Source organism: Corapipo altera, unplaced genomic scaffold (genome assembly GCF_003945725.1).
Source record: "Corapipo altera isolate COAL_440 unplaced genomic scaffold, ASM394572v1 44, whole genome shotgun sequence".
In the NCBI taxonomy this organism is placed as follows: Eukaryota; Metazoa; Chordata; class Aves; order Passeriformes; family Pipridae; genus Corapipo; species Corapipo altera.
In genome coordinates this window covers 10,838,632-10,864,272 of record NW_020884880.1, presented here as the reverse complement: position 1 = coordinate 10,864,272, position 25,641 = coordinate 10,838,632, and the positions used below count along the sequence as shown (strand labels likewise).

The window sequence follows — 25,641 nt, the reverse complement described above, 5'->3', positions numbered from 1 at the left end:
CTTCAGAAAGTCAGCTTGAACTGAATTTATCCTAATAAACACATAATGCTATGACAAGATGCTGAATTCAGTAAACAATATTCCATATGTCCTACCTGACTTTGGGATGTCACTTTTTAAATGAACCAATTGTGAGTGAAGTGACCATTATTCATCTTATGCTGCTGCTGTGCAGGGCTCTTTGAGGTGTGTGTACTGTGTACACATCCCACAACCTATACTTTGACACTTGAAGTGGCTTCTCTTATCAACTTGCTCTTCCATGCTGAGTCCTGCTATCCTGCAAGTGGGAGGGATATGAATGAATATGTATACTGTGTTGTGTGTGTAGATACTCATTTGTACACAGTGGAAGGAAGCTTTTTAAACATCTAGAAAAAGTATATAGTCAGCTGCACGTATTCAAGCACAAGCAGCTGTAATCCACATCTGTAGCAGTGGTAGTGAAGACCTGTGCAGGAGTGCAGAGAGAAATGGGGGGCTGGACCACTTCTGTGAACAAATTCTTTAAATTGTCCTGAGGATGGATTTTCTAAGACTGACGTCTGTCGACTGCAGAAAACCAGTCTGAATGTTTTTGTAAGAGGTTTCTAGGAGAATGTGCTAACATGGTTAATATGACAAATATCTTCACTGTTTTCATATTCTTCTTGTTAAAGCCTACCTTTAACATTTCTCCTGTGATGAAAAGCCAGCTGAAGGCATTGATACCTACACTATAACAAGAAACAGATGAGAAGAAGTGGGTAATGCTTATTTGTTGGCTTTTTTAAAAATTAATGACTGATTATTTATGTAGCATGTAGTCACAGAGGCAGTCAGAGTGCAGATAAATCAGGCTTCCTTTTCCCAGAATTTGGACGGAGATCTCTTGAGTTATTATTTCCTGATTTCTTGTCTGAAGGTATAAAAATACCATAAGCACTGAAGATTTTAATGGGAGTTTTAACAAAGCCCAAACAGTGAGGAACATAATCTTATACAGGCATCATTCTTCAGAGACTTAGGTTCTCTGTTAGTGGCACGTGCACATTTCTTCTCTGGCGAGATATTGGGGGAAAAAAGAACTTATTGAGGTAACTTTTGCTTTTTGGCTTAAAAAAAAAAAGAAAAAGAAAAAAGGTAGGGGTGGGGTGGAAGAGCAGAGGAATGAATGATTTCTGATTCCCCCCAGAAAGCCCACTGCTACCTTTTGAGCTTGTTACTGCTTGGTTATCTCATATTAGATCCGTTCATATACTATCCCCTGCTCTTCTTGTAAATGTACTGAAGGAAAACTTGTGTCCTTGAGTTTTAGGCAAAACTCACAGAAGAAAAAACAAACAAAAGAAACACTACAAGTTAGCACTGAGGTGACTTCAAGGGAATGATGGAAGAGAGTGGAACCAGTTGGTGTTTTTCTCATCTGGAAATAAGTTGCTGACATCTCTATGGATGTCCATTCTTGTGATGATTCTTCTGAAAGGGTCAAGAAAAAAAAATCCAGGCAAATTAAAAGTGAAATCTGTCTTGTCTGTCTCTGAGCATGCAGAAATGAACATAAAATGAACACTTTTATAAGTTTAATCTGTGAAGACTCCAGTTGACTGAAATTAGGTATCTGAAACTCTGTATCTAAATAGCTGCCAGAAAAAGGTGGGTCCAAGGTAATTTTTAAATGTTAAGTTTATCTATGGTAGTTCCTGGTGTACACTGCAGGAGCTGCTCTGTGATAGCCACTGCTGATAGAGGTTAAGGTGCGCCCTGCATTGTACTGGTGCAATGCAAGGAATGAAACTTGTATGTTTCCTGGTCACCTTCTATTCATATTTTCAGAGCGTTAACCCTGAGGTGATTCCTTTATCATATTGGAAATCACAAGAGCCTTTATTAAACATAAAGAGGACACACCCTGTGCATGTTTTAGTGTGCAGAGGCAAAGTGTTTCTGCCTTAATTGCGCTTTTGTTCGTGAACACCCCAGAACCCAGGCTGAAGGGTGACAAAGGAAAGGTCTGGGTTGGGTTCTCCCCCCCACCTTCTTTGAGGAAAAACCAGTATAATAACCAAAATATATTTAACCATCTGCCTCTTTCTTGTGAAGGCCCACCATTGCGGATAAGGTTACACGCAGAAACCTTCCTACATGCTAGTTGGGAATAGCAGCAGATAACTTGGAGCCTGCAGCTAAGATGAGCATGTTGGAGTGTCTGTTTACAAATCAAATATCGACCTGGCATGGCCTGCCCTGGCAGCAGAGCTCTGTGAGCACTAAAATTAAAGAGGAGGCTGGAAAGGGAGACATTCCTCATGTTCTGGGCTGGTCTCATTGGTTCGGCAGTATGTACCACTACTGTGCTGCTGGCATGGTAGCCAGCACAACTACAGTAGTGCATTGTGCACTGGTGGGTAAGAGCTCAACAATAAGGGACTGGAAAAGACCACTTTCCATAGAGAGGTTTTTAGAAGGCTGAATATTACCAAAATAATTTTACAAAGCTATATAATCTGAAAAGCAACTGAAGTGACTGCCCTTGATCTGCTGCCAGACCTCATGGGGTATTGCTTTCCACAGGCTGTTGCAGCACACTCAGCCATGTTACCCCATCCCATAATTTTTTTTTCTGCCATAGCTGAGCTTACTATTTATGCTGATTTGAAAGTTAAGCATGCTCTCAAGTAAGCAGAGGGAAGAGTGATTTTACTGTTGCTATGTGGAAGAATGGCCAAATGCTCGTATGTATTTTTGGGGTGGTATAGAGTGTTTAGACTTCAAATTCTAGCCAAGGGTGTTCAGGTTTCTAAGCTTGCCTCTGTACCTGGCAGCAATTCTTCTAGTGTTGTCAGTCCTGCTGCCAGGGACGTTGTGATGTCCTGGAGGGGACAATATGGCAGCCTCTTAGTCTGAACCTCTCAGATTTGCTAAAGTAAAAGACCTTAAATGTTGGTAAAAGGTCCCCAATATGTAGAACACTTTCTTTTTTAAAGTAAAAAAAATGGGATGCCCTCAGCTTCTCCTCCTGCCTTACGGTTTGGAGCAGTAAGGCAGCAGAGAGGTGCCATTTGTAGTGCTTCCAGGAGCTGTGCTGATGGAGAAGCCTGTTCTCCACATTCAGTGTCCATGTTTTATTTAGAGGTCCTGACACATTCTCATTGCTTATTGGGAAGTTTACTTTCTAGTTTCTGGTTTGGGGTTTTGTGTGGGTTTTTTTTAGCATTATAACTATTTCTCATCTCTTCTGGGATGCTGTGCTGTATGTGACTCGTGTTCATTATTCATAACTTAAGAACCTGTCTTTATAGTAGAATATGTGCAACAGGCCCAGCTTTATTCAGTTGACTCATATCTGAAGGCCATCTTGGAGCATCTCTATGCTGAGCACAGCTCTGCTATGCTTTCTTAGAGGGTCTCTGTCATGCTTTTGATTTTCTTCCTTTGAAGTATCTGGTTGATGAAAATCATGTCATCAGTGTAGCCTCATGCTTTCTGGCTTCAAGGCCTCTTGTATATGACTGCTTCTGCATGCCAAGCTGTTTCCGTCTCCCTGAAACCAAGCATTGGGGAGGGGGTGTGTGTGATGGTATGTGGTTGTAAGGAAGTGTATTAGTTGACTACTGAGGCTTCTGCTACTGCATGTCTCCACCTCTCATTTATGTTCATCCTATGTTCCCTTGCACTCAGAAGCTGTTTTTGAGTGGTCACTGACCTGGGATGCTGATGTTCCTATCTGCTCCGTTCTCTGACCTGACTGTGATGCTGCTTATCACTAAAGTCTCTTGTTCAGATTTCTTTTGGAGAGCTTTTATGATGCCCCTCATATTTTACAAGCATCTCTAGTACTTATTACTTCTATGATAGCTGGAGACTTCACCATTGTCCTTTTGTACAAGGCGTAGATCATGTTCCCTGTGAAATCTCTGCTGAACACTCCTGCCTCACTCTTCACCTCCATCCCCAGAAGACCGGGCAATGGCTGGGTCCCGGGTCCTTGGGTTCATGACCTCCCCAACCTCCCAACTGGGTTACACTTCCTTCAGCACTTGGGCCACCTATTCTTTATTTTGATACCCATTGCCTACACCTGCAAGCTCTTTGGGCCACCCTGGTTTTTTGCTACTTGTTACACACAGCTGCTGATCTAATGCAAGAGGTGAGTGCCGCTAATGGTTGGAAATAAAATTTTCCTCTGCTCTAGCAGTCTCCTACTACTGCTCTCAGCATTTACTTGCTATGCTCAGCTCCAAGTAGCATGTTTAATTCTCATCCAGATGCCATGAGCAGGGATTTAAGAGCTGTGGCTCCCTAAATATTCAACAGGCGAATAACCAAGATTTCTTAGTTCCTCTTACACCGCCTCCTCTTTCTTTCCATGTCAATAGCAAAGCACTGAAGTACTCTTTCCCTCTGTGCCTAAAAATCTAGCTCCCCTTCTGTTGGGCTGAGTATTTAGCTATGAATCAGTGAAAAATCAGAATGAAGTGTGCATTCATACAGGCGTATACTGGGGATTTACACTCCCACTTCCCTTATTTTAAACAGTGCTGGCTTTTTAAATGTCAAAAAATTTAAATTTTAAGCTTAAGGAGAGGGAGTTATTTTGACAAGGGAAGATAGCTTATTGTACAGTAAATGTGAAACTGGTAAATGGCATACAACTTCTCCATACTTTGTGGTATTTTTCACCTTTAGTCTAAATTTATTACTACTAGAGATGGTTTTGATTAATGTTCAGGGGACTATTGCTGTAGAGAGTTAAAGTACTTTTAGCAGAGGACAGCTTGTGCAGCTACTTATGGAACAACAGTGAAACACGACTAGAGTCACTTATTCAAATACTTGCAGTGCCTGATTCAGAGCATAAGAAAGAGTTTGCATCCAAATTAAGTGTCCAGGTTTCTATAAAATAGCAGGTTTGTGATGGTTTTTCTCTAAACTGGGAGTATCAGTCTAGCATCTGATGTTATGAAAGTGCTCAGATGCTGGCACACGGATGACTTTAGCAAAGAACAGCTCTACTGTTTTTTTAGCTGCTAGAGCCTGGTGCGTTCAGCAGAAAGGATTAGTTGAATTTAAAATTTAGGAACAAAGTAGAAGACAGGGACTTGAGTCTAAACTTTCCTGCAGAGCCACTGAAGCCAGTAAGAATAGAGCAGACCTTTGTTGTGCTGTATTTGATTTCTTCTGCTTTTCATAAGTAAGTTTGAGGAATAGCAGACAATTAATGATGTTCTAAGCAAGCAATTATTTTTGAATAAATGATGGATAAAGGAACAATAAACAACCCAAAAACATATATCATCCATGTTGTTTAGTATTCCCCCTTTCCTTTATGAATTCCAATGCTTATGAGGTATGAGGGTATTTTGGTTTTCAGATCTGTACAACTACAGAGTAATAATTACTGCAGAGTGAGTGGAACGGTGTAAACTTTCTTCCTTCGTGATTGCATCTCTTTCATTGTCCCTTTATAAGAAGGAAAAACATATTCTAGTTTTATTAATGATGAGGCTGAACAATAAACTTCAGAGTTGAGAACTTGCTGGTGACTGAATGCATCCTGCAAGACTGCAAACAGAAAATTCTTTCACCTCTTTGTAGAGGGCTCTGAATGCAAGTGGATGGAAACAGATCACTCTTCCACTTTAGGTGTAATTAGCTCATTTAGCTATGACCATTCTCCTTGAATTGTTCCAGTCATCTTACTTGTCATTCGACTCTCCTTCAAAATTGACTCTTGAAAGTAATTTATAGTCTCTAAGCTGTCAGTTAGCACTTAGCATTCACACTCTGAATTGTTTTGTTTGGGCATATATAGGTCAAATTGTATCAGCATAGTGCATTTCTTGCAATCTTAATTTCTGTGTTAGATAATTGCATTCAGAAGTTTGTGGCTATTTGTAAACATCCTCTTAAATCTTATCTTTCAGATTAGTACATGAGTTGGCCTTAATGCTGGGATTCTTTAAGGTAGACTTGGAAATCTCAGATCTCAGTAAATCTGTGTTTAACAGAATTTCAAAGTAATATCTTTTTAAGGGAGGTTTGAATAACTTGGTTTTGAGTGTTGAAAATACGTATACTTATATTTTTATTACTATCTGAATAGTTAGGTAGCTGCTAGAAAATGTGTTTTACTAGAGAAATTTTCTGCACTCAAAATTCCTCTATTTCCCCTTTGCTCCGAGGTTCATGTTTTTGCAGTCTGAAGGCTTTGACAGCACATAGTTGTTGTTTGCAAAGCTCTCACCTCTATGTTAGCACTATGGAGACCTTTACTTTATTTCAGTTCAATTCTGCAGCTGAAGTAACTCAAGCACTTGAAGGCAGGGTACTTGTTCTACCAAGATCACTCCTAAAGTGTATGTAACTTTTGCTTCTGTTTGCTCCCAAGCTTGAGTTCTTGAGTCCCCCTACAACCTCCCCTACTTTTTTTGTTGCTTGGTCCCCACAGCAGGGACTAGGTAAGGTTGTCCTCTTTCCTTCCCTCTCCCTGGAAATAGCCATATAAAACAGGAGAGGTGAGTTAAGAAAAAAACTTTCTCCGTTGTGGGGATGACTTTTGCAATTTCAGGTGTAACTGTTGCAAATACTGAAGTAACTGGGCTGCCCTGTGAGTTATGAGACTGCTACTGGTGGTTCTGCATTCAGGTACAGGAGTTTTGTCATGCCAGCAAGATAACTAGGGAGATGAGGCAAGTGACATGCACTGATAGCTCAAAGGAAAGCTTTGTATGAGAATATGCAACAATATGTCTGTAAGCCTCAGTAAATGCAGATAACAATTCCCTCCCTTCAGTAGTCTCTTGTATTTCAGAACCTTGTTGTTTAGAGGCCAAACCTGGTGTGTCTGGTCAATAGCAGTGCCGTATTTTAGTAGGACTGCTGTGAAGCCAAAGGCATGGCATGCATCTTATGGATGACCATTTTAAAAAGGGAAAAGGGGAGTCTTATAAGTATAACTCCAAAAAAATGCTTCAATCTTTTTATAGTTTTTCCTCGTTATAAAGAGATTGAAGGCATTCATGAAGTGATTGTTAAGAATTCTTTTTCCCGAAAACTTGTCATCTTGCATCTTGTGCACGATAGAGGGGATGTTTCAGATGTGATCTCCATCTGAGTTCTAATATACTTCCTCTTTATCTGCCCTAATCTGTGAATTAAATCCATTTTACAGGATTTGCCTCTGTTATTCCCTCTATCGTTTTTGGATTGTTACAAGCAGATCTTAGAGGAAATTCTTTATGTTAAATTATGGGACAACCTTCCCAGGAAAGATTCCCTGGTATCAAGCACTGACTTGGCTCTGTCTCTGTAATGCACTCTCATACCTGTACCAGAGGGAACCCTTTTCATACATATGGCCTCTTCTTGAATTATGTCTGTGCTCTTGTGGAGAGAGTTCTTGGAATTTGTAATTGTTGATAGGTTCCAAAAGATGGTCTGAAAATTGAATATTTTTTTTTTTCAGTTTGACAGATATCTGTTATAATTGCAGCATTCCAGCTTTACAGAAGGCATTTTTTAAATGAACAAACTATTATTATACTGAAACTAAAAATATCAGGCTAGCACTAGCCTTGTAGAACAGTATGAAGTGGCATCAAGACTTTTAAATAGCTACAGAATACCTTTTAAAAGTGCACACATGCACGGAAGAGAGTGAAGCATACAGGAGAAGTATAATTTTCCCTAATAAATTTTGCAATTAAAAAGAATACTTTTTCTCTAATGACGTGGAGTTAGCAAAATTGAGAGGACCAAAAGGCTGAAGGGGAAAGGAAAAAAACGTAACCGTTTCTGTTCTAGTTTTCATTGCCTGGAGCAGGACACTGCAGCTCTCACTGTGGGGCTGAGCCATCATCTTCTTGACGGAGACCGGTGCCTGATGCCTCCACAGGAAAGTGTTGAAACTGCCTATAAGGCACCAATTGTATTTTGGTGTAGTGCTGTGAGTAAAGCAGAAAAATCATCCTTTATCCCAGTGTCTTTTCCAAACATTCTTTAAAAACTTGCTGACTCCCTTGCTTTTGTGTAGTCTATCGTTTAATCAGAGTTGGGCAATGGGTGTTCACTGGATAGTAATGCTTTTATAGCTTTTTTTTTTTTTCCTTCCCTTTGGCAAACTACAAATGAGATCGTGGAAGCAGTGACAAGTGTTTCCACTTAAACTGGCCGCCTCAATGCAAGAGAAGGCAGATGAACACTAGTGTTGCTGCTGCATCCTACTACGTTTGACGACACCCATCTGCCAGCCCGGCATGTGATCCTTTCCTCATGCCGAGCCGCAGAAGTGTCCTGGTAGCCCGTCTGCCTGAGGAGGATGGGGCCCCAACAGTGCCCACGCGGAGATTCTGGGAAAGGGGATTAGCTGCATAAAACAGCAGTTCCTCCTTTAAGGACCAATCTGTGTGACGGTGCTTTTTAATTTTTGGGAAATAAGAATGGGGACTGAATCAGGAGCACTTGCATTAATGCAAACCTGGTTCATAAACTCCAATGTTATCTGAAACTGCTCTTGAAGGTACACCTTTAGGGTAAAGAGAGGGAAGATTAATGAAGTATTGTAGCAGATACTGTGCAGTGCTTAATGGTGTTTCAGATAATGTTGCATAAATACTTATTTCTGTGTTTTCAAACTTGTTTTCATTTAATTTACATGAAGGGTGAATAGAAGCTGCCAATTTGGCCATCTCTACATGATTCGTTATTTCATAATACCTGTATCATATTCCCTCTCACTCCTTTCCAAACTGAATTATCCTGTTCCCTTTAATCTCTTTGTGAAAGAGGCCACCCATGCATCTAATAAGTGGCATTTTTTTACCTTTCTCTTAAACATTTCTCAAGTACTTTTTTTTAGCCTTGCAGACCATTTAATGCTATTTATCTGCCTGGATACTATGGGGTTTTTTTCCCCCCATCACATACCTCCTTAATGTAATCCACACTAATCTTTCCTCCCTATCACACATTTAAGAAACTGTTTCCAGTTTAGGGTGTAATGTGGGAACATGAAAGCACAGGAGAACTTTTTGTGTGCTGCATTCAGTACCTGGGCTAATTTTGTAGCCTAAAAATTTCTTTTTCAATTTCTTCTATTTTCAGGGTTTCATTAGAATATTCTCTCAGTGAATTTTTCGATTGTGTGAATTGTTATATAAAAAAAGGGAGAGGGAGTTCTGGTACTGATGTTGATCTGTAATGATTTACCATGTTGCTTATACTTATTGCATTGCTTTTTTTTTTTTTTTAAAGAAACCAACCTTCTTCCACTGGTAAATCATGTAAATTATACTTCAAACAATTTTTGACTTAGCAGATTCAAGGCAGGTTCTTTTAAATGTTGTTCTTGAATACCAGTTTTAAAGCATTTAGTCCACTCTTTCTGTTACCTTTTTTATTTTATATACAGAAGTGGGTGGATGTGTGTATATATATATAAAAATTTAAATGGTCCAGCAGTACTATGTGGAAATACTTACAAACATATGTGCTACGTGGAGTTAGTTACAATAGTTGTAGTCATGGCTGCATGTGGTGCTCTTGAGACCTCTTTTCAGTTGCTATCTATCTTTTGGTTAATTTGAAGCACCAAAATTGTGATAGTTCACATCATCACTTACCTCAGTTTTTTTTAATTGAGCATTTCAGATGTTCCATAATGAGAGCAAGGTAAATAGGGACCTATGTTTGCTCTTTGCACTGCAGGGAGAGACATTGGCTTAGGCCAGAGGATGGCTCTGCTGTCACAAGTCCAGCCTGTGCAGTGAAGATGATTAGTCTTGTAAGAGTTGTGACCCAGTTTACTCACCACATGCTTTCTTAATTTTGCAGCAAGTTGAGGACTTTCAGGAAGACACAGACCCTTTTGGTTAGGGGAATTGAATGTTGCCATGGCAAACTGAATCCTGCACGTTCTAGTCTCCGGTGCTGTGCTAACTCCTTAAACAAAAGTCACTGTTAGTTGCTAAGTGTGTGCCTTGTCTTCAGCTTGTCTTGTGATGAGCCAGAGGCCTTGCAGAAGTGCCGTGTTCTCCTTACTACCAAAAGTGGCTTTGAAGCCGCCCTTTGAACAGGCAGACGTGCTGAGCACTGTGGAAAATTCAAGCCCTTGGTGTCCAAATTGGTCACTCAATTAGAAGTCCCTTTGACAATTTTGTCTTTGTTCTCTGTGGTTCAGCATTACATTCTTAAAACCCTGGTAATGCCACCTAAACAGAATTGTATTATAGGGTAAACTTATTATTAGTTTTGAACATTTGGATATAACTGTAAGTTCCCAGGAGAAGAATTCACTCCAGGGTTTGTATGGGATGTGGTAAATAAGCCAGAGTTATTGTTTTCAGGCGCTGCCTTTCTGGTGTGTGCAAACAATGACTCCAGCAGCTTCCAGGCTTATTTTTCTGATTCTTCCAGACTATGGTCATGGTTTCATGAGACAGTAAACTGGGTATTGGAGGGCCTACAGGATGAAAAACACCATCACCACATGCTGCAATGCATTGAGCCATTGCAGACTGGCTTTGCCTATTCAAACGCCTTCACAAGGTTTTGGACAAATAACTGTGTCCCTGCAGACCATGTACTGGATTGGATACTCCATGTCAATGCTGCTCTGCCTTTACAAAGAACCAACATACTCTCCTTTTTGGTGAAAATGTGCAAAGTTGCTCTCTCTGGGCTCTGGATGGGTGGCAGTAGTCCAGTCAGGCTGGACTGGGAGGTGCGCTGGGCAACCTGGAGCCAAGCTCACCTGTCCACCACAGTCACCAATCAGGCAATGCAGTGTTACCCAATTAAACCTTTCAAAAATGATTACTTCCTCAAGGATTTATTAGGGGCTTATTAATATTTTATTTTCCTTGTAAAGTCATGCTAGCTGGGCCTCTTGTTGGGGATATGACTTTTACCAATAAAAAGGTTAAGCCAGACTGAAGGAACTTTAAAGAGCCTTTCTGCCGTGGTCAGCCGTTGGCAGCTTGTATGGCTGCAAGAGTAGCATCTCTGCTGAGGTGATTTCACACCTCAAAGGCACAAAATGCCTGGTCTGCTCCCACTGCACAGAAAATTCTAGTACACCAGGGCCCAATATGGAGGCCACATCAGACTAGTTGGGCTCCATTAATATAATTAACTGAAAATGGCATTATGGCTTTTTTTTTTTTGTAGACTTAAATATACCAAGACAGTACCTGAAGTGTGCAGATGGCATTAATGGTTCAGCCAGGCTTGACATCTGGAGTGATATCAGCATTGCTTTGTACCTAGTCACGCTCTCCTTTCCTTACCTGACTCTTTTGTTTTCTTTCACCCCCACCTCTCCTCTGTTAAATCTAATAGCCATGTGTACACACAACTACTCTTTCCTCATATTGTTGCCTGATATCTGTCTTTTTGTGTTTTGGTTTGGTTTTTTGTTTGTTTTTGTTAATTCACACAGTACACTCAAAGTCTTTGCAGGCAAATGTTTCCATGTCCTTTTTTACTGAATGACCCTAATCCTCCTGTCTCTTTTTGCCTCTGCTATTTACGATTTCAGTTGTGTTGACTAATTTTAACTCCCAGTCAATGTGGCACAGGAGTCATGGAAACAAGGGTGGTGGTCTAATGGATTTGCTCTACATGAGTGGAGAAAATAACTTCAGGTTCTACAGCACCACTGTGAAGTTCCTGTTGCGAAGTGCATGTGTGAGAGAGAAACAATATGGATAACTGTGCTTGTGGACCAGATATCTTGAGACTAATCTGCTTATGGTGTACAGCAGAAATCCTATAGCACTATAAAGTGATGTGTATGAAATAGTCTGTTCTGAAAGTGCAGAAAACAACTGCTCTGATTTGTTCAAAGGTGCTACTTTTAAACCTGTGAAATTTTGTATGAGAACAGGGATATTTTAATGTGTGCATCAAGCTCTTGGCTTTACTGAAAAGTAATGTTTCCTTCTTTCTTTTTTCCATGTAAAGCAGCCTCGATTTGTGGGTCTTGGTGTAGGGTAATGCTGTTTATAATGAAGTCAGAATTGGCTTTTAGAGCCTGATGAATGAAAGTCCACAGTATAAGACTGCAGCTTTTTGTGAGAGAGACATCTGTGCTATAACAAGAGCAGGAGACCCAATTTAGACAACTGCGAGAAGGAGAGCTGAAGAAAAGGAAAGACCTCTTTTTTTTCTAGCTTAGATTAAATATTTGTACAAATAAACTTTTCAGCTGCTCATCAGAATTGCTGCTGCACCACCAACTTGGCTTTGAATTTTGTTCTGATTGCCCAACAAGGCTGTACACGGAGAGTGTTACGGAAGAGCAGCTTAAACAAAACATGTTTGTTTTGCAGCAGAAATAGAGGCTTTGGGCTAGGGAGAAAAATTTGGAGAGGGAGAAAAGATAGCGAGAAAGAGACATATGAAGAAATGAAAGATGTGTATAGGAACTAACTGTTGCAGTAAATACATGTGAAGCAAGAAAGACATACAGGAATTGAGTTCTGAATACAGCTTTGAATACAGCTGCAATGACTTTTCCCGTCTGGATCAGCTGGTTCAGTTAAAAGTGTTCTCACCCATGAAGTTTGCTTCTTACACATGCACACATATACCTCACCTGCTGCAGAAACTTTCCTACTGGTGCATTTTAACTACAATCTAATTAAAACACCCCTGCGGTGTTTATCATGCTTTAAGTCTTGCTGCATGAGGCTGATAGTGATGAAAATTCAAGTTTCTACTGAGAACAGTGCTGTGGAGAGCAAGTGTCTTTGACTGAAGAGGATTGTTTCTCATTTCAGTTAAAGCAAGCTTCAATCCTTTGAGGAAACTCTTCATTAATCTGTTTGGTAAAGCAACTCTTCTAAGAACATGGGAACTCAAATCACTTGGATTAAAGCCCAGATGGACACTGTCTCTGACTGAAATGACTCAGAAGAGGATTAAGGAATAGCATAAGTGGAGAACTCCTTGTGAAGAGGAGTGGGATGCTGAATGTGCCATCCTGGGCTGCTCCTCAGCAGTAACAGGGAAGGAGCCTTTTAGTTCTCAGGCTTCTTGGAGCAGATGCAAGGATGGATAGTGTGTTGAGATGTTTCTGATGGCTGATCAGAAACATGCTGACAGTAGTTCTCAAGAGAATATAGTATCTTTGAAAAGTTGTGTGAATTCAACTTTAAAGTATTTCTTTTTTTGGTGAAGCTGGTGACTTTAAATATAGAACTACCTTACAAAATATCAATTATTATCCAGCAAACTCTCATGAAACTTCTGGCATTCTAGCTTGCTCTTTTCCTGTATGATTAAGGATGATAAAGAAATTCTGTTGTTTTCAAGTGATGCAGCTTTGGGGCAGAGTGGGTATGAGCTGGTGGTTAGCAAAGTTCAAACGTAGTAATAACTTAAGATTTTAGCTTACGCTGTAGTACGTTTGCTTTGTAGTACGGTATGGGTGTTGGCATCATCATCATCATGGCTAGGCCTTGTGGAGGAAGATTTGGGAAAGGTCTCTACCCACATTTGTTACAAGTGCGTTGGTGGCTAAAAAGGCCAATATGAGATAGACACGTCTGGTTGCCAAAGGCACAGCAGAAAGACTCCTTAGTAGATATATTCTGCAAGGCACAATTCTTTCTGCGTTGTTTTTTCTCCTCTAGAGTGATCCTGCTGCTTTCTCAAAAGCATCAGCAGCGTTGAAGATAATGTGTCTCCAGACTTCCCAATTTGAGGCGAGAGTAGACCAGATATGATGATCAATATGACCAAGGCTGAGATGTTGTTTCACGGAGTCCTTGTATCTTCTCTTTGGGGCTCCTCTCTTGCGGCAGCCAGTGGCAAGTTCACCATAAAGCAAGATCTTAGGGAGGCGGTGGTCCTTCATCCTGGAGACGTGCCCTGCCCAACACAGCTGTGTTCTCAGCAACATGGCCTCACTGCTTGTGACTGCTGCTTGTTCTAGAACAGATGTATTGGTCACATAATCTGACCAGTGGGTGTTTAGGATTGTAGGGAGACAGCGTTGATGGAAGCGTTCTAGGAGACGCAGGTGGTGGCGGTAAATGACTTATGATTCAGATCCCTATAAGAGAGTAGACAACACTATGGCTCTGTAAACACTGATCTTTGTACTTTTCTTCAAGTGTTTATTTTGCCAAATGGCATATTGTAGGGACAAAGGAATTGGTTTATCAGACTAATGAACTCTTCAGTGTCCTATTTCAACTAAACTTCTCAGAATGGATCTCTAAGCCAGGGACTTGCTCTGCTTTTCTTGTTTTAAACCCCTGACCCCACCTGAGATTCTGTTCACCTCCTGGTTTCAATGGGTCACTTAAGCTGTCTGTGGAAGAAGGCTTTCCTCTAATCGCACGTGGTGGCTCTCCTGGCTTGTGTGGAGGTACAGCTGCAGACCTGCAAGACCGCACAACTCTCCCACTCATCTCTGCCAACATTTTAATTGTCTTAAAAGGATATTCCACAGACTTTTAATTTATTTTAATCCCCTGGAGCATCTCTGCTTCAGTAATATTTAGTGAATTTCAGAGCAAACATTCACTTAGTTTCCAATTGTCAGATCTGAGGAGTGGCAGAAAAATTATTTTTCAGGGAACTGAAAAGACAAACTCTCAGACTAGGCTAATCTCTACTTGTAGAAGGAGAGGACAATTAACAACTTGTCTATGAAAACAAAACAGTTGCCAAGAAAACTTACTAGAGTCTCTACAAGAAGGATGGGGAAATTCTGCAGTTAGAAGCAGTAATGCATTGCTTAAACTTGGCGAGCACCACATTGCCTTTAAATATCTGTTCTGAAATGTTACCTTTGAAATGTCTGTGTGCAGTTTAAATGTTAGTAGGTGGTAAAGAGTGGAAATTATACTGATATAAGTTGTCTTTAAATTGCAGTTTATATGCCCAAACTTACCTTAAAAATGTCTCTTACATATACCATGCAAAGTATAGGGTGCATTGATAGATCGTAAACTGGGATTTTTAATCTCGTGAGGGCGTAGACTAAATTTTATATTTTTAAGGGCTGGGGATTTGGGCACACTCAGTTGCTAGATATAGCGAAGGGAAGTGTAGTGCAATGGGAAACTGCACAGAAACTTTATGTTAACTGTTTTCCTTCTGTCCTTGCTTCCTTGTTTCCTCCTGTTTCCGAAGGGGTTTCTTCCCTTTCCTGCTGACATTTTGGCTTTAGAGACTAGCTGGAGAATGACACTTTGGTCATAGAAGAGATTGCAAGTTTACTTTTTCACTTCTTGGTGTAAATGATGAACTTCTCCAGAATCAGTTTAATTTCCGATACAAAACATTAGGACTCAGCACACCACAATGATGTACTTGTGCCCTGTACTAGTTACTGCCACAGTCATTGTTTTCTGCAACATTATTTCTCACCAGGAAGAAAATAAAATATATACCATATGAATTTTAGAAGCAGTACAACTGTGGGTGTTTTAATGCTTTTACTGGAATACTCTGACACCTTGATTTTCCCCAAAAGTCTGTGTTCTTCCCCCTTCTCCATCCTCCATTTGACTAAAATAAAGGAAATTATACAAGATAAAAGTACTTCATGCAGATTTCTTTTACTCCTTGTAATACACATTTAACTGTTTCTCCCTAGCTTTCTGCTGAAGGAAAAATTAGTTGTGACTTTAAAATAATAGTGAAGATACTGTTATGAGTTGTTCCTCTGGAATGGGTCTATGGGAAAGCTGTCAAAATAATTGTGAAACAGCTCTCGGTGTGCTGGTTATTCTGGTTACCTTGTCTATTTAGGCAATACCCCACTAAGAAAGAAAACAACATTTTTATGTATGATCTAAGGGTGTTGTGAGGAAAGAACCCAACAACTCCAAACAGCAACAAAATTAGATATGTGTTCTTGGAATTCATGGAGAAAGTTTCACCCCAGATTTGCTCTTCTCTTAATTCTTTCTGTTTATGCTTTAGCCCACTGAGAACAGGTGACTTGGAGATTTATTTTCAAAGTTTGGGAGGTACAGTTCAGTGTGACTTCTTGGAGTTATGTTCTGTATTTTCACATTAATGAGGTTTCAAATGCAGATTTTCTGTTAGGAGAAAGCATACAAGCAATGTATGCTTCTTTTTCCCAGAAGTTAGCATTTCTTCCTTGTTGGAGTGGCTGTCTTGAATGATCTATGTTCTCGTACAACTATTTTACAAATTTTAGTGTTTTTACAGGCCTTTTATTTTGTTAATGTGCTTTGAAATTTAAATCTGTCATTTCTTTTGCCTCTTATAGGTACTGGACAGTTTGTTAGCTCAGTATGGAACAGTGGAGAACTGTGAGCAAGGTACAACTCTACTCTCAAGTTGCTTTCAAATTTGTAGTGGGAAGTGAGTGCACATTGAACTTAACTTCTTTCCATTGCATTTTCCTTTCTAGTGAACACTGACACGGAGACTGCAGTTGTAAATGTAACATACGGCAATAAGGACCAGGCTAGACAGTAAGTATCTTACTTAGTTGTTACTGTCATCTGACTTGCACTTTGGAGTTCATATGCATCATCACTTTAATAATAAGTTAAGCATTGACTTTTAAGAAAGTCTATTTTCCCTGCACCAAGTCTAGTGTGCTTTACCTTAATTAACTATTTTTATCATCAACTTTTCTTGCACTTTGATAAAAAATAAATTTTAAATTTCAAGAAACGGAAAAATCAAGCAAACTTATTTGAATGCGAGGGCAGAAGGTTAGTAATTTGCCAGTGACAGAGGAGTTACTGTTTAATGATTTTTAGCCATGTTTTAGTGATACCCTTTTACAGTGTTCCTTCTTTTGTGTCTGTTTCTTAATGGATAATCATAGCAAAATAACAGGGGAAAAAATAGAAGAATGCAGCTGCTAACCAGAAGACAGGTTTTTTTTGGTTTTTTTTTTTTTTAAGATTAGAAAACTTAATGCTGCTTTCAAACATGCAAAAAAGTATAATCTGAATACCTAAAATAACTTCTTTGATATTTTTGAAACTCAGACCACATATTTTATGCTTGCTTATATCTTCAAAAGTTGATAACTTTTAATCTGTATATTAAAATTTTAAAATATAATGTTTTACTTTCTTAATCGGTGGTTGCAAATACTTTTTCTTTAAAAATTTATATTATGCATTATGCTATAGGTTTAATTTTGCTTTTCTACCCACATACAGAAAAAGGATTTGTGTGTTCTTAAAGTTTTAATCTAGTGACATAAGCATACTTCCCCCTTTCTAGTCATAGTAGGTCAAACAAAACCGAACCCATGGAAAAGCCTACAATGATCTTTTTATTTTAACTTTGAAATTTCTGCCACCTTGTGGCTAACTAAAGCCAGCAGTTAAAATGCAGAGTGCGCTTATGGTATGCATTAATTCAAAATTACAAATGAAATAATATTTGTACATATAATTAAGTAATTATGAGCTGTGCGTTACTTGAATGCAACACATGTATTTAATCTTTCAAAGTGTTAGGTTACTTGTTAGTACATTATAAACAAATGTGATGGGAAACTTGTGTTGGTGGTATCTCCTGTGTATACTGGAGCTGAAGGAAACAATGTTTTCCTTGAATTCCCTCTTTAACTTTTCTCAATCTGAATTGTTCAACAAGTTCTTCAGGTTCTTCTGTTGCCCAGTAATTAATAAAAAGGCTGAATTTCTAGTTTTGAAGAAACTCAACATGAAATATTACAAATTAGTATTACATGGACCAGTTCCTCCTCTGCAAATGTAAGAAGGAAGTACCAAAAATACCCTGGAAAGAAGCATGATATTTTTTTTTTGAGCTGTCTGTTGTCTGTGATGTAGATTCCTGGGCTTGTGCACTCCCTTCTGAACCTGAAAAAGCAACGTGCAGTTTCTCCCCTTTCAAACTGTACTTGCTAAATTTTAAAAGCAATCCTGAGGAAATGCTGGGATAAACAAAGACTGTGAAGGAAATATCCAAGATAAAATTTTGTTTTGCATAAGAAATCACGTGACAATGACTGGAAACATCTTGAGTTCGAAGCAGGTGAATTGGTATCCAGTGTGAATGTTGCATGGGACCTGAAGGTTTACAGATTGAGTATTGACCCAGTTTGGTTCCCTTGAATAGGTAGGGCAAGCGGAGGAACCTTGATTTGCATTTGTGAGTGGTTTCATAGGGACATACGAGTTTCTAAGTGGATGAGTCCATGTTCTGTTCAAAAAAATGTTAGCTCAGATTGTCTCTGTTCAGGAGGTGACCTTGCAACCATGTGGAAATCCGTAGGAGAAGTGGCTAGATTGAGGTATGGAAAAAACTGTGAGAAATTGCAGTGAAGGGTCATTACAGGACCTGTATGTGCATGGCTTTTCCATAGTTACTGTGATGCTGTTTCAGTTAAATGGTTTTCCCAGATGTGAACTGGCTGTGTTGAACAGCAGTGGCACTGGAGAGGGAGCAGTGTACAAGTGCCGATAGCTGATAAAGGCAGTGCTGGTCATCCTATGAAGCACGTGCAGTAACAGGAACTGACTTTATCAAAAGCTATTTAGAGTTGTCAGGAGTCAGCAGCTGCTAACAAGCTTTGTAACTTGAAATTTAACTGGTTAGGGAAAATGAGGCTCTTTGCCATGAGTTTTGGATCAAACACCATGACTTGAAGATTTCTGTGCTGACACATATAGTAGGTCCCTAGTTCTAAATGCACCTTTTCTGCGCTTTTTGCAGTGCACGTACTAACCTCACAGAGTGTTAGCTGACAAAACATGCAGAGTTGGCTACATCCCCTCTGGATAGCTGTATGGCATTGCCATGCCTGCTGGTGTGTACCAGCAGTACTGTGCAATGAAAGTGCTGTAACACAACCTAGAGATACTTTTGATAAGCAGTTCTAAACAAGTGTGGTATGCATTGCTTGGAGGATGATACTTTTGAACAAACCTTTTGGTTCCACCCAGCTGGGGAAGTGAGAGTTCTTCTATCTTGCAGTCTAAGCTGTTGTGACAGAGGTTTTTTCCTCTAGGCTGGTACTACCGTTGCAGCATGTTCAACACAGGGCTGCATCCAAAATTAACCTGGAAGCTAAAATCATCAAAGAATGCTGCAGTCTTTTTGAGAAAGAAGTCTTAGAGCACACAGCATCCAAAATCTGAGATGGGCACAGTTAGTGGCTTCCAGTTGGGACAGAGGTCTGTGTCTTTGACCTGTGTAGTGACAACTCTTTCCTAGTTGGAGATGCAGGAGGCTGTCTTGTCAGTAAAAGCAGGATGCTGTTCCTCGACTATATGGCCAGAGCAGGGGAGCCAGCATGGCAAATCAGGTACTTTTGGAGAGCCTGGTAGCATTGTGGAGGAGTGTACAGCAAGCACAGAGCCATGTGTGGGCCTTGGAAAACCACCCTTTGCTCTCCAGGACTGTGGGTAGCAAGGAGAAGGCTGGAAATACCAGGGTATCTGTGTGACCACATCCCTTCCCTCCTCTCCTGCAACTACTTGGGAGGAGGAGGAATTTGTTCCATCTCACAAACCACCCCTGCTGCTGTCTTTCCCCACTCACGGCGTGGGGCGGCCCAGTTCTAGTTCCGTTTCCATCTGAAGAACCATTGCGACGCTTTGAGGGATGGGAAAGGGAACTCCAGGGGTTTCTCAGGGGTCTTTTCTGGCCCTGAGCCTGGAGGGGAGAGATGCTCCCCCCTCCCCCTCCGCACGTGGCCCCATGGCTGGCAGGGAGACAGGTCACAGGACACCGGGCGTGGAGAGGAGGCAAGAGAGGGTTTATTGTTGGGGATGTTACATTTATAGGTTTTAGGAGGATTCACAGAGTAACCAATTAGAAGTCTCAAGGGGCTCACAGGAACACCCAATCACAGGAAGGAGTTAACAAAGGCCAATGGGAAACACCTCAGGACACCTTCCCAGGACATTCCTGCATGGATAACATGGGGGGTGCTGGGAAGAAGAAGCATGTGTTTGCAAAGACACCACCAAAAGCCATTTTAAAACCTGTTTAAACCACAGTTTTCCCATATAATGCAGGTTTAATGCTACAGCTGTCCTTTTCAGAAACTGGAGAGGGCCTTACAAAGCATGTACACGCTGCTGTGGCAATGCAGTTGTGAACGTCGTGGTGGGTTGTGGAATATTTGGAAGAGAGGAGAGGGTGAGTGACAGAACCTGTAGCCTGTGATTCATTCTGAACAACCCAACTGCAGGTGCTGTGGCAACTTGGGATATGCTTGCCAAAAGACACCCCTCCTTCTCCCAGTATCAGTCTCTGGCTGCAACCAGCAGGACACGCTGTGTCCTTGTGACATGCTGCCACCTAAATTATGCCTGTTACCTTCAAAAGTTACACCACCTTCTCTTTTGATCCCCAAAATGTTCCAGTGTAGGTGTCTAGTATGTGCTCTACCTGGGATTTTTAAAGTCCGCTAGTGGTCACCTCTTAATTAGAATACTTGACAAAGAATTTTTTTTTTTTTTTTTTTACCCCTTCAGTGAAGGACAAGTCTATCTGCATGCCTGTGTGTGCACACATGCATCCTTGATGAATGAATGAGAGTTCACATAACTAATACTTCTACATGCCGTTGTGGGTCAGAGCTAATGTTGCCATAGGAACGATTATAGTGAAAATTCAACAGTGTATGATTATAAGCTTAGATTTGTTTTTAATTTGTTTTTGTTTTCAGAAGTACTAATGAAAACTATTTTTATTTAGTGTAAGAAAAATTATCGTGTCAAAGAAAATTTGCCATGTATATTCATCTTCTTGTATGCAAATGTATCTGTTCAGGGAAGAAAAAAGAGAGGTGGTGTATGTACAAGCTGCGTGTGGGAGTGAAATATGTTCTCCATCTAGTGCTTAGTGTCATCATCAGTGGAAGAATGATTTCCAGCAAAAGACTCCGTGCTTTCACCATGACTGTTTTCTAGGATGTTTAACCTCCACTAGCATCAGAAGGGAGAAGGCTGGGCAAATAGCCTCTGTTAGGGAGCTCACGAGAGGACAGCAGTGAGATGTAACTTAGATGGGAAGAACTTCGGTGATGAATTTACAAAATGTTTGTTTAAAGCTTTCATTTTTATATAGGTATTCTCTTGCTTCTGAGCAGATGTTACATGAACATAAGCCAGGCTGCTATACATCTTATCAGTGCACAGACAGTAGTCATTGCAGTCTCTTAATGAATTTGTTATATTAAAAAATTCCGAACTACACTAAGAGATGTCTGTGTACTGGGTCTTGCTGGTATATGAAATAGAAACGTTTTCTACTTCTACTAAATATGAATTTTTAAAGATGATTTGGGGCAGGAGGACACTTCTTAATGAGGCGGTTTACTGAGTTTTTCTCTATCTTTGTCCTCATTAAGTGACTAAGGCTTTTAGCCTTTGTGTAAAAGAGGGTTTGTGGTTTGTTTCAGTAGGTACCAGCAGTGCTCTCTGACAGAGGTAATCTACTTGGCCTTTATTAACTTGTGGTCATGAAAGGAGATTTCCCCCCCCCCCCTTCCCCCCCAATGTGTTTGGGGGAGCAGAGTCTTTGTAGGAAGGCAGAGGTGGTGTTGTTGTGGCTTGGATTTGAGTTTCCAAGGTGGTCAGTCAACGCGAGTGTGCGCTTCACAAGAGGAGCTTGATTTAAAGTGTATTTGGTGGACTACAGCAGTGATGATAGCTTTGACTTAAACAGATGGCTCTAGTGCTGTGAAGAACCATTCACTTGCTTTTATCTGAGGCTCAGACTTTCCCAGGGAGCAGGGATGACTCTCCTGATAGCAAGTGCTGTCCTAGATGCTGTTTCACAGGAATTCCGCATCCATCTAGAAGATAGTTCTTAGTCACTTGTGTCTCTTCATGGTTTTTCTTCCACATCTTTCCCCTCAACCCCTGAAGAAGTGCCTAGATGCCTCTAAAATTGAGTTTGTTATGGTGCTGAATGGCTGCTGAGTCATCACATTGCCTAATTCCAACCCTAAGTTTTGTGCCACAAAATTGATAAAATTTAATTCAGAACAGCTAAAGAAAGATGTATGACAATATTTTAAAAACCTAGTACAGATTGTCAAATTCTGGAACGTGAAGGCCAAGCTTAACAGCCAAAAGGGACCTTTCAAAAACTGGGGTTGTGTCTTGTGTAAGAAATGCACCAGAACTGTGTATATGGTGCATCCACTGAAAATCAGTTACCTTGGCATTCCACTGTGTGTGCCCAAATCAGTGCAGAATATGGGACCACCAACCCAGGAAATGTCAGTTCCACAAAAGGCTTGGGAGAGCAGCATTTAATTACTGACTCCTCTGACTTCTCATCACTTGAACAAGTCATTATAAAATAAGTCAACATATAAAATATGGAGAACTCTGTGACTCACAGGGTGAATTAGTGTGTTACTTTTTCATGTCATCATATGACTTCGGTGGCCAGGGATTGTTCACTGCTGACATAATTGATTTTCCACAATGGCAAATGAACTTTTCTCAGTTTGCATTGAATTTAAGGTACTTATAGTCATATGGAACCATTTAGCCATTTATAAATTGTTATTAAGTAGAAAAATTCCAACCTTCTTTCCAGGAAAAGGATGGTGCATATAGAAATGTATATATAGATATACATACATATATATGCACTAGTTGTTGCTATAAAGCGTTTGTTGTGAAAACATGATAGGTATGTAGCTTGGTTGCAAACAGAAAACCTAGTCTTTTCTTTCCGTACCACTTCTGAGGAGCAGTGAGAAGTCTTGTGCACTGATTTAATGTAAGGTTTTGTATTAATGCTGGGATTCTGGTCAAAGATGTTTTAAAGCCAGAGAAGACTGACGCATTTTGGGAAAGAAGCAGTGTCTGAACTTGTCAGATCAAAGTGTGGAAGACAGTGAGTTGGGATGGACGTCAAATTGGAGCCTACCAGCACATTTGCAAAATTGTTGGTATTCATCTCTCCAACATCTTGAGGTTTGACTCCAAAAGAAACAGGGCTTGTGCAACTGCACTGTCTGGAAGTGCTGTTTCCCTCCCTGGTAGCAATTCACCTTTTTAGTTGATTTCAGTAAAACTCAACCCAGAAGTAAAGGTCTCCGATATTTGCAAACAACAAGAACTTAATATGTTCATGTTTGCATGAAAAGGAAAGGTTCCAGACCCCTTTCCTGCATAGGATGTCCATAGAGAGGGACTTCAGTGAAATGCCTCTCAGGCATTGGAAATCTATCCAGAAACTAAAAACTGAGAGATAAATCCAGAGAAACACCAGTTTCACTAGTCTGCTCACTGCCCTTACTGTTTTGTAAATGTGTTTTATTGTGTAATAAAATGTTCTTCAAAGTCCATGGAGTAAAAGTTGAGAATCGTCAGCTCTGAAATAACCTTACCAAATTTGAATCCAGCTCATTTGCCATATGCTGTAAGGGATTCTTCTGCTAGGGGAGTAATTACTCTCCTGCTCAATTCCCAGAGGACCTATGTTTCATTTGGTTAGCACAAGTATTTAATGAGCAGTGATCAGTTATTCAATATTTTGCTTTCTTTGTTCATTGGCATTGCCTTGAGCCTTATTTATTACCAGCCCTTATTAAACACTATTCCAGAGACACAAATTACTTGTTTTCACGTAAGCTCTTTACTGTCCGACTGGAGTATTTTGAGGATGCTGTTTCAACTCCAGGGAGACAAGGGCAAGTACCCAAATACTACTTATCTCTGAAGCTGCTGCTTGGCTTCAACAGCTGCTAGAGACCCAGGCTATCAAATGGGACAGGAAACTAATACTATTTTTCACTGGCTACTGAAAATGGCGATGATTAGCTAGCACCATGCTTCATCTCTGTAGTAGAGACAGGAGTAAAAGTGTTGCAAAGGCTGAGTGTTCAGTAAACTGGCAGTAAGCTCCTGCAGATGTGTGAATGGAGGAACTGGGTTAAGTTTCCAAATGTCACAGGCCTTGCTCATATGTTGTTTGGAACTTTTCTTTAATATCAGATAGAAAAACCCCTTCCTTCCCATACTGCTTTTAGTTTAAATTTTGTCTTTAAAGAAAATCTCCTGGTAATCATTGGTCCAAGATTAAGCCTGGCATTTTTAAACTACTCCAAATCAATGCATATTTCGGTGATCAATATATCAGATAATGTGAATAATAATGCCTTTTGAAGCAAAATTTGAAATGTCTTTCTTGGGCAAGTGTATCGGTTTTATGTCACTAGTTTACCAGGGTGTTGTGTGTAGCTTAGTTATTCCTACTGTTGGCTGGATCTTTAGTTGTACAGAATAAGTTTTTAGGTTGACTTGTGTTTCCCCTGTAAAAAGAAGACCACCAGCAAGACAGGCTGGCTGGCTTGTCCCTACCTTGGTTTGGAAGAGGGACTGAGCAGAGGGGGAATTCTGAGCAATCAAAAGGTTATTCAGTGTGATGGACCACCATGGTGGGAGTGGGCTGTGTATATTTGGGCAGTGTCCCTCTGTAATGTCTAATTAAAAGAGAAATTGAAGCACCATTTAAATGCCTTCTAACACCTTTGCATCTCTGGAGAGTTTAACATGTATGGACTTTAATTTCCTAGTTTAAAAATTAACTTTACTTACAACACGAGTAGTTGGTAAGTTGCACTTTGCTATTGTAATCTGCTAAGTGGTATTTCAGATGCCTTTGAGAAGCATTCGAATTTGCTTCCTTTCCTGCTGAGAATGAACTAGGTGCTGTCTTCTTTCATATTTTATTTTCTTTCCTGTCACAGCTATATCATTTATTGCAAAAACTAGAGCCAAATAGCTATGCTGGCAAAAACCCTAATGAAGGTGCTGTGATAGCAACTAAAAAGTTTTCCCTCTGGTGCAACTTTAATTCTGTTTGGGAAATTGATTTAAATTAAATCGGGCAAAAGAATGCTTTTGAGTGTATAAACTCTGTTTCCTGTGAGGTTTTGCTGATAGAGTTGGACCAGCAAAACCTATAAAGTGCACAGAAGCCCAGAGCAAGCAAGAACTGACTTGTAGTTCTTAATATTGTGACTTTGTGTAATCAAAATCTTGACTGAAGAATTTAAAATGTAGCTTTTCACTGTAGAACCAGTTTTTAGCTTTACCGTGCAGTTTATAAAGAGCAAAAGTCGGTGTCTGAATGAGTTGTCATTTCATAAGGCCCTGCATGTGATTGTGGTTTTTTTTTAATCTCCTCTCTCCTCCCCTTTGCAAATAAACAGAGCAATAGAAAAACTGAACGGGTTTCAGCTTGAAAACTATTCCTTGAAAGTTGCATACATCCCTGATGAAATGGCAGCCCAGCAACCTCCGCAACAACATCCCCAGGGAAGACGTGGATTTGGACAGAGGGGTCCTCCTAGGCAAGGGTCACCTGGCGCAACCACAAGGCAGAAACCACAGTCAGACGTTCCTCTACGGATGCTGGTTCCCACACAGTTTGTAGGAGCCATTATTGGGAAAGAAGGAGCAACAATCAGAAACATTACAAAGCAGACACAGTCCAAGTAAGTTATTTTACAAAACTGTATTAAATAGCTTTCATATTGTGTTCTCATTGCTCGTGCAAAGGGGAATTTGTAAAACTTCACAACTAACCTGTGTGGTCAGAGAGCAAATGAAGGTAACGGTGAACAGGAAGTCTTTTGCGAGATTTATTTAAGGACTAAATTCTGTCCTTGATGTATGTTCAAATACTGACTTGTTTCTCCCTTCT

General features: G+C 40.2%; 1 protein-coding gene across 2 annotated transcripts in view; it reads left to right on the top strand.

Annotated features, from left to right (window-relative positions):
* Positions 1 to 25,641, top strand: part of IGF2BP3 (insulin like growth factor 2 mRNA binding protein 3) — a 115,165-nt gene that overhangs the window by 55,238 nt on the left and 34,286 nt on the right. For both annotated transcript variants that reach the window (XM_027639435.1, XM_027639434.1), the window contains 3 exons: positions 16,235 to 16,286; positions 16,379 to 16,442; positions 25,148 to 25,432. In XM_027639435.1, the coding sequence (XP_027495236.1) occupies positions 16,235 to 16,286; positions 16,379 to 16,442; positions 25,148 to 25,432 (401 nt within the window). The remainder of the gene's footprint in view (positions 1 to 16,234; positions 16,287 to 16,378; positions 16,443 to 25,147; positions 25,433 to 25,641) is intronic.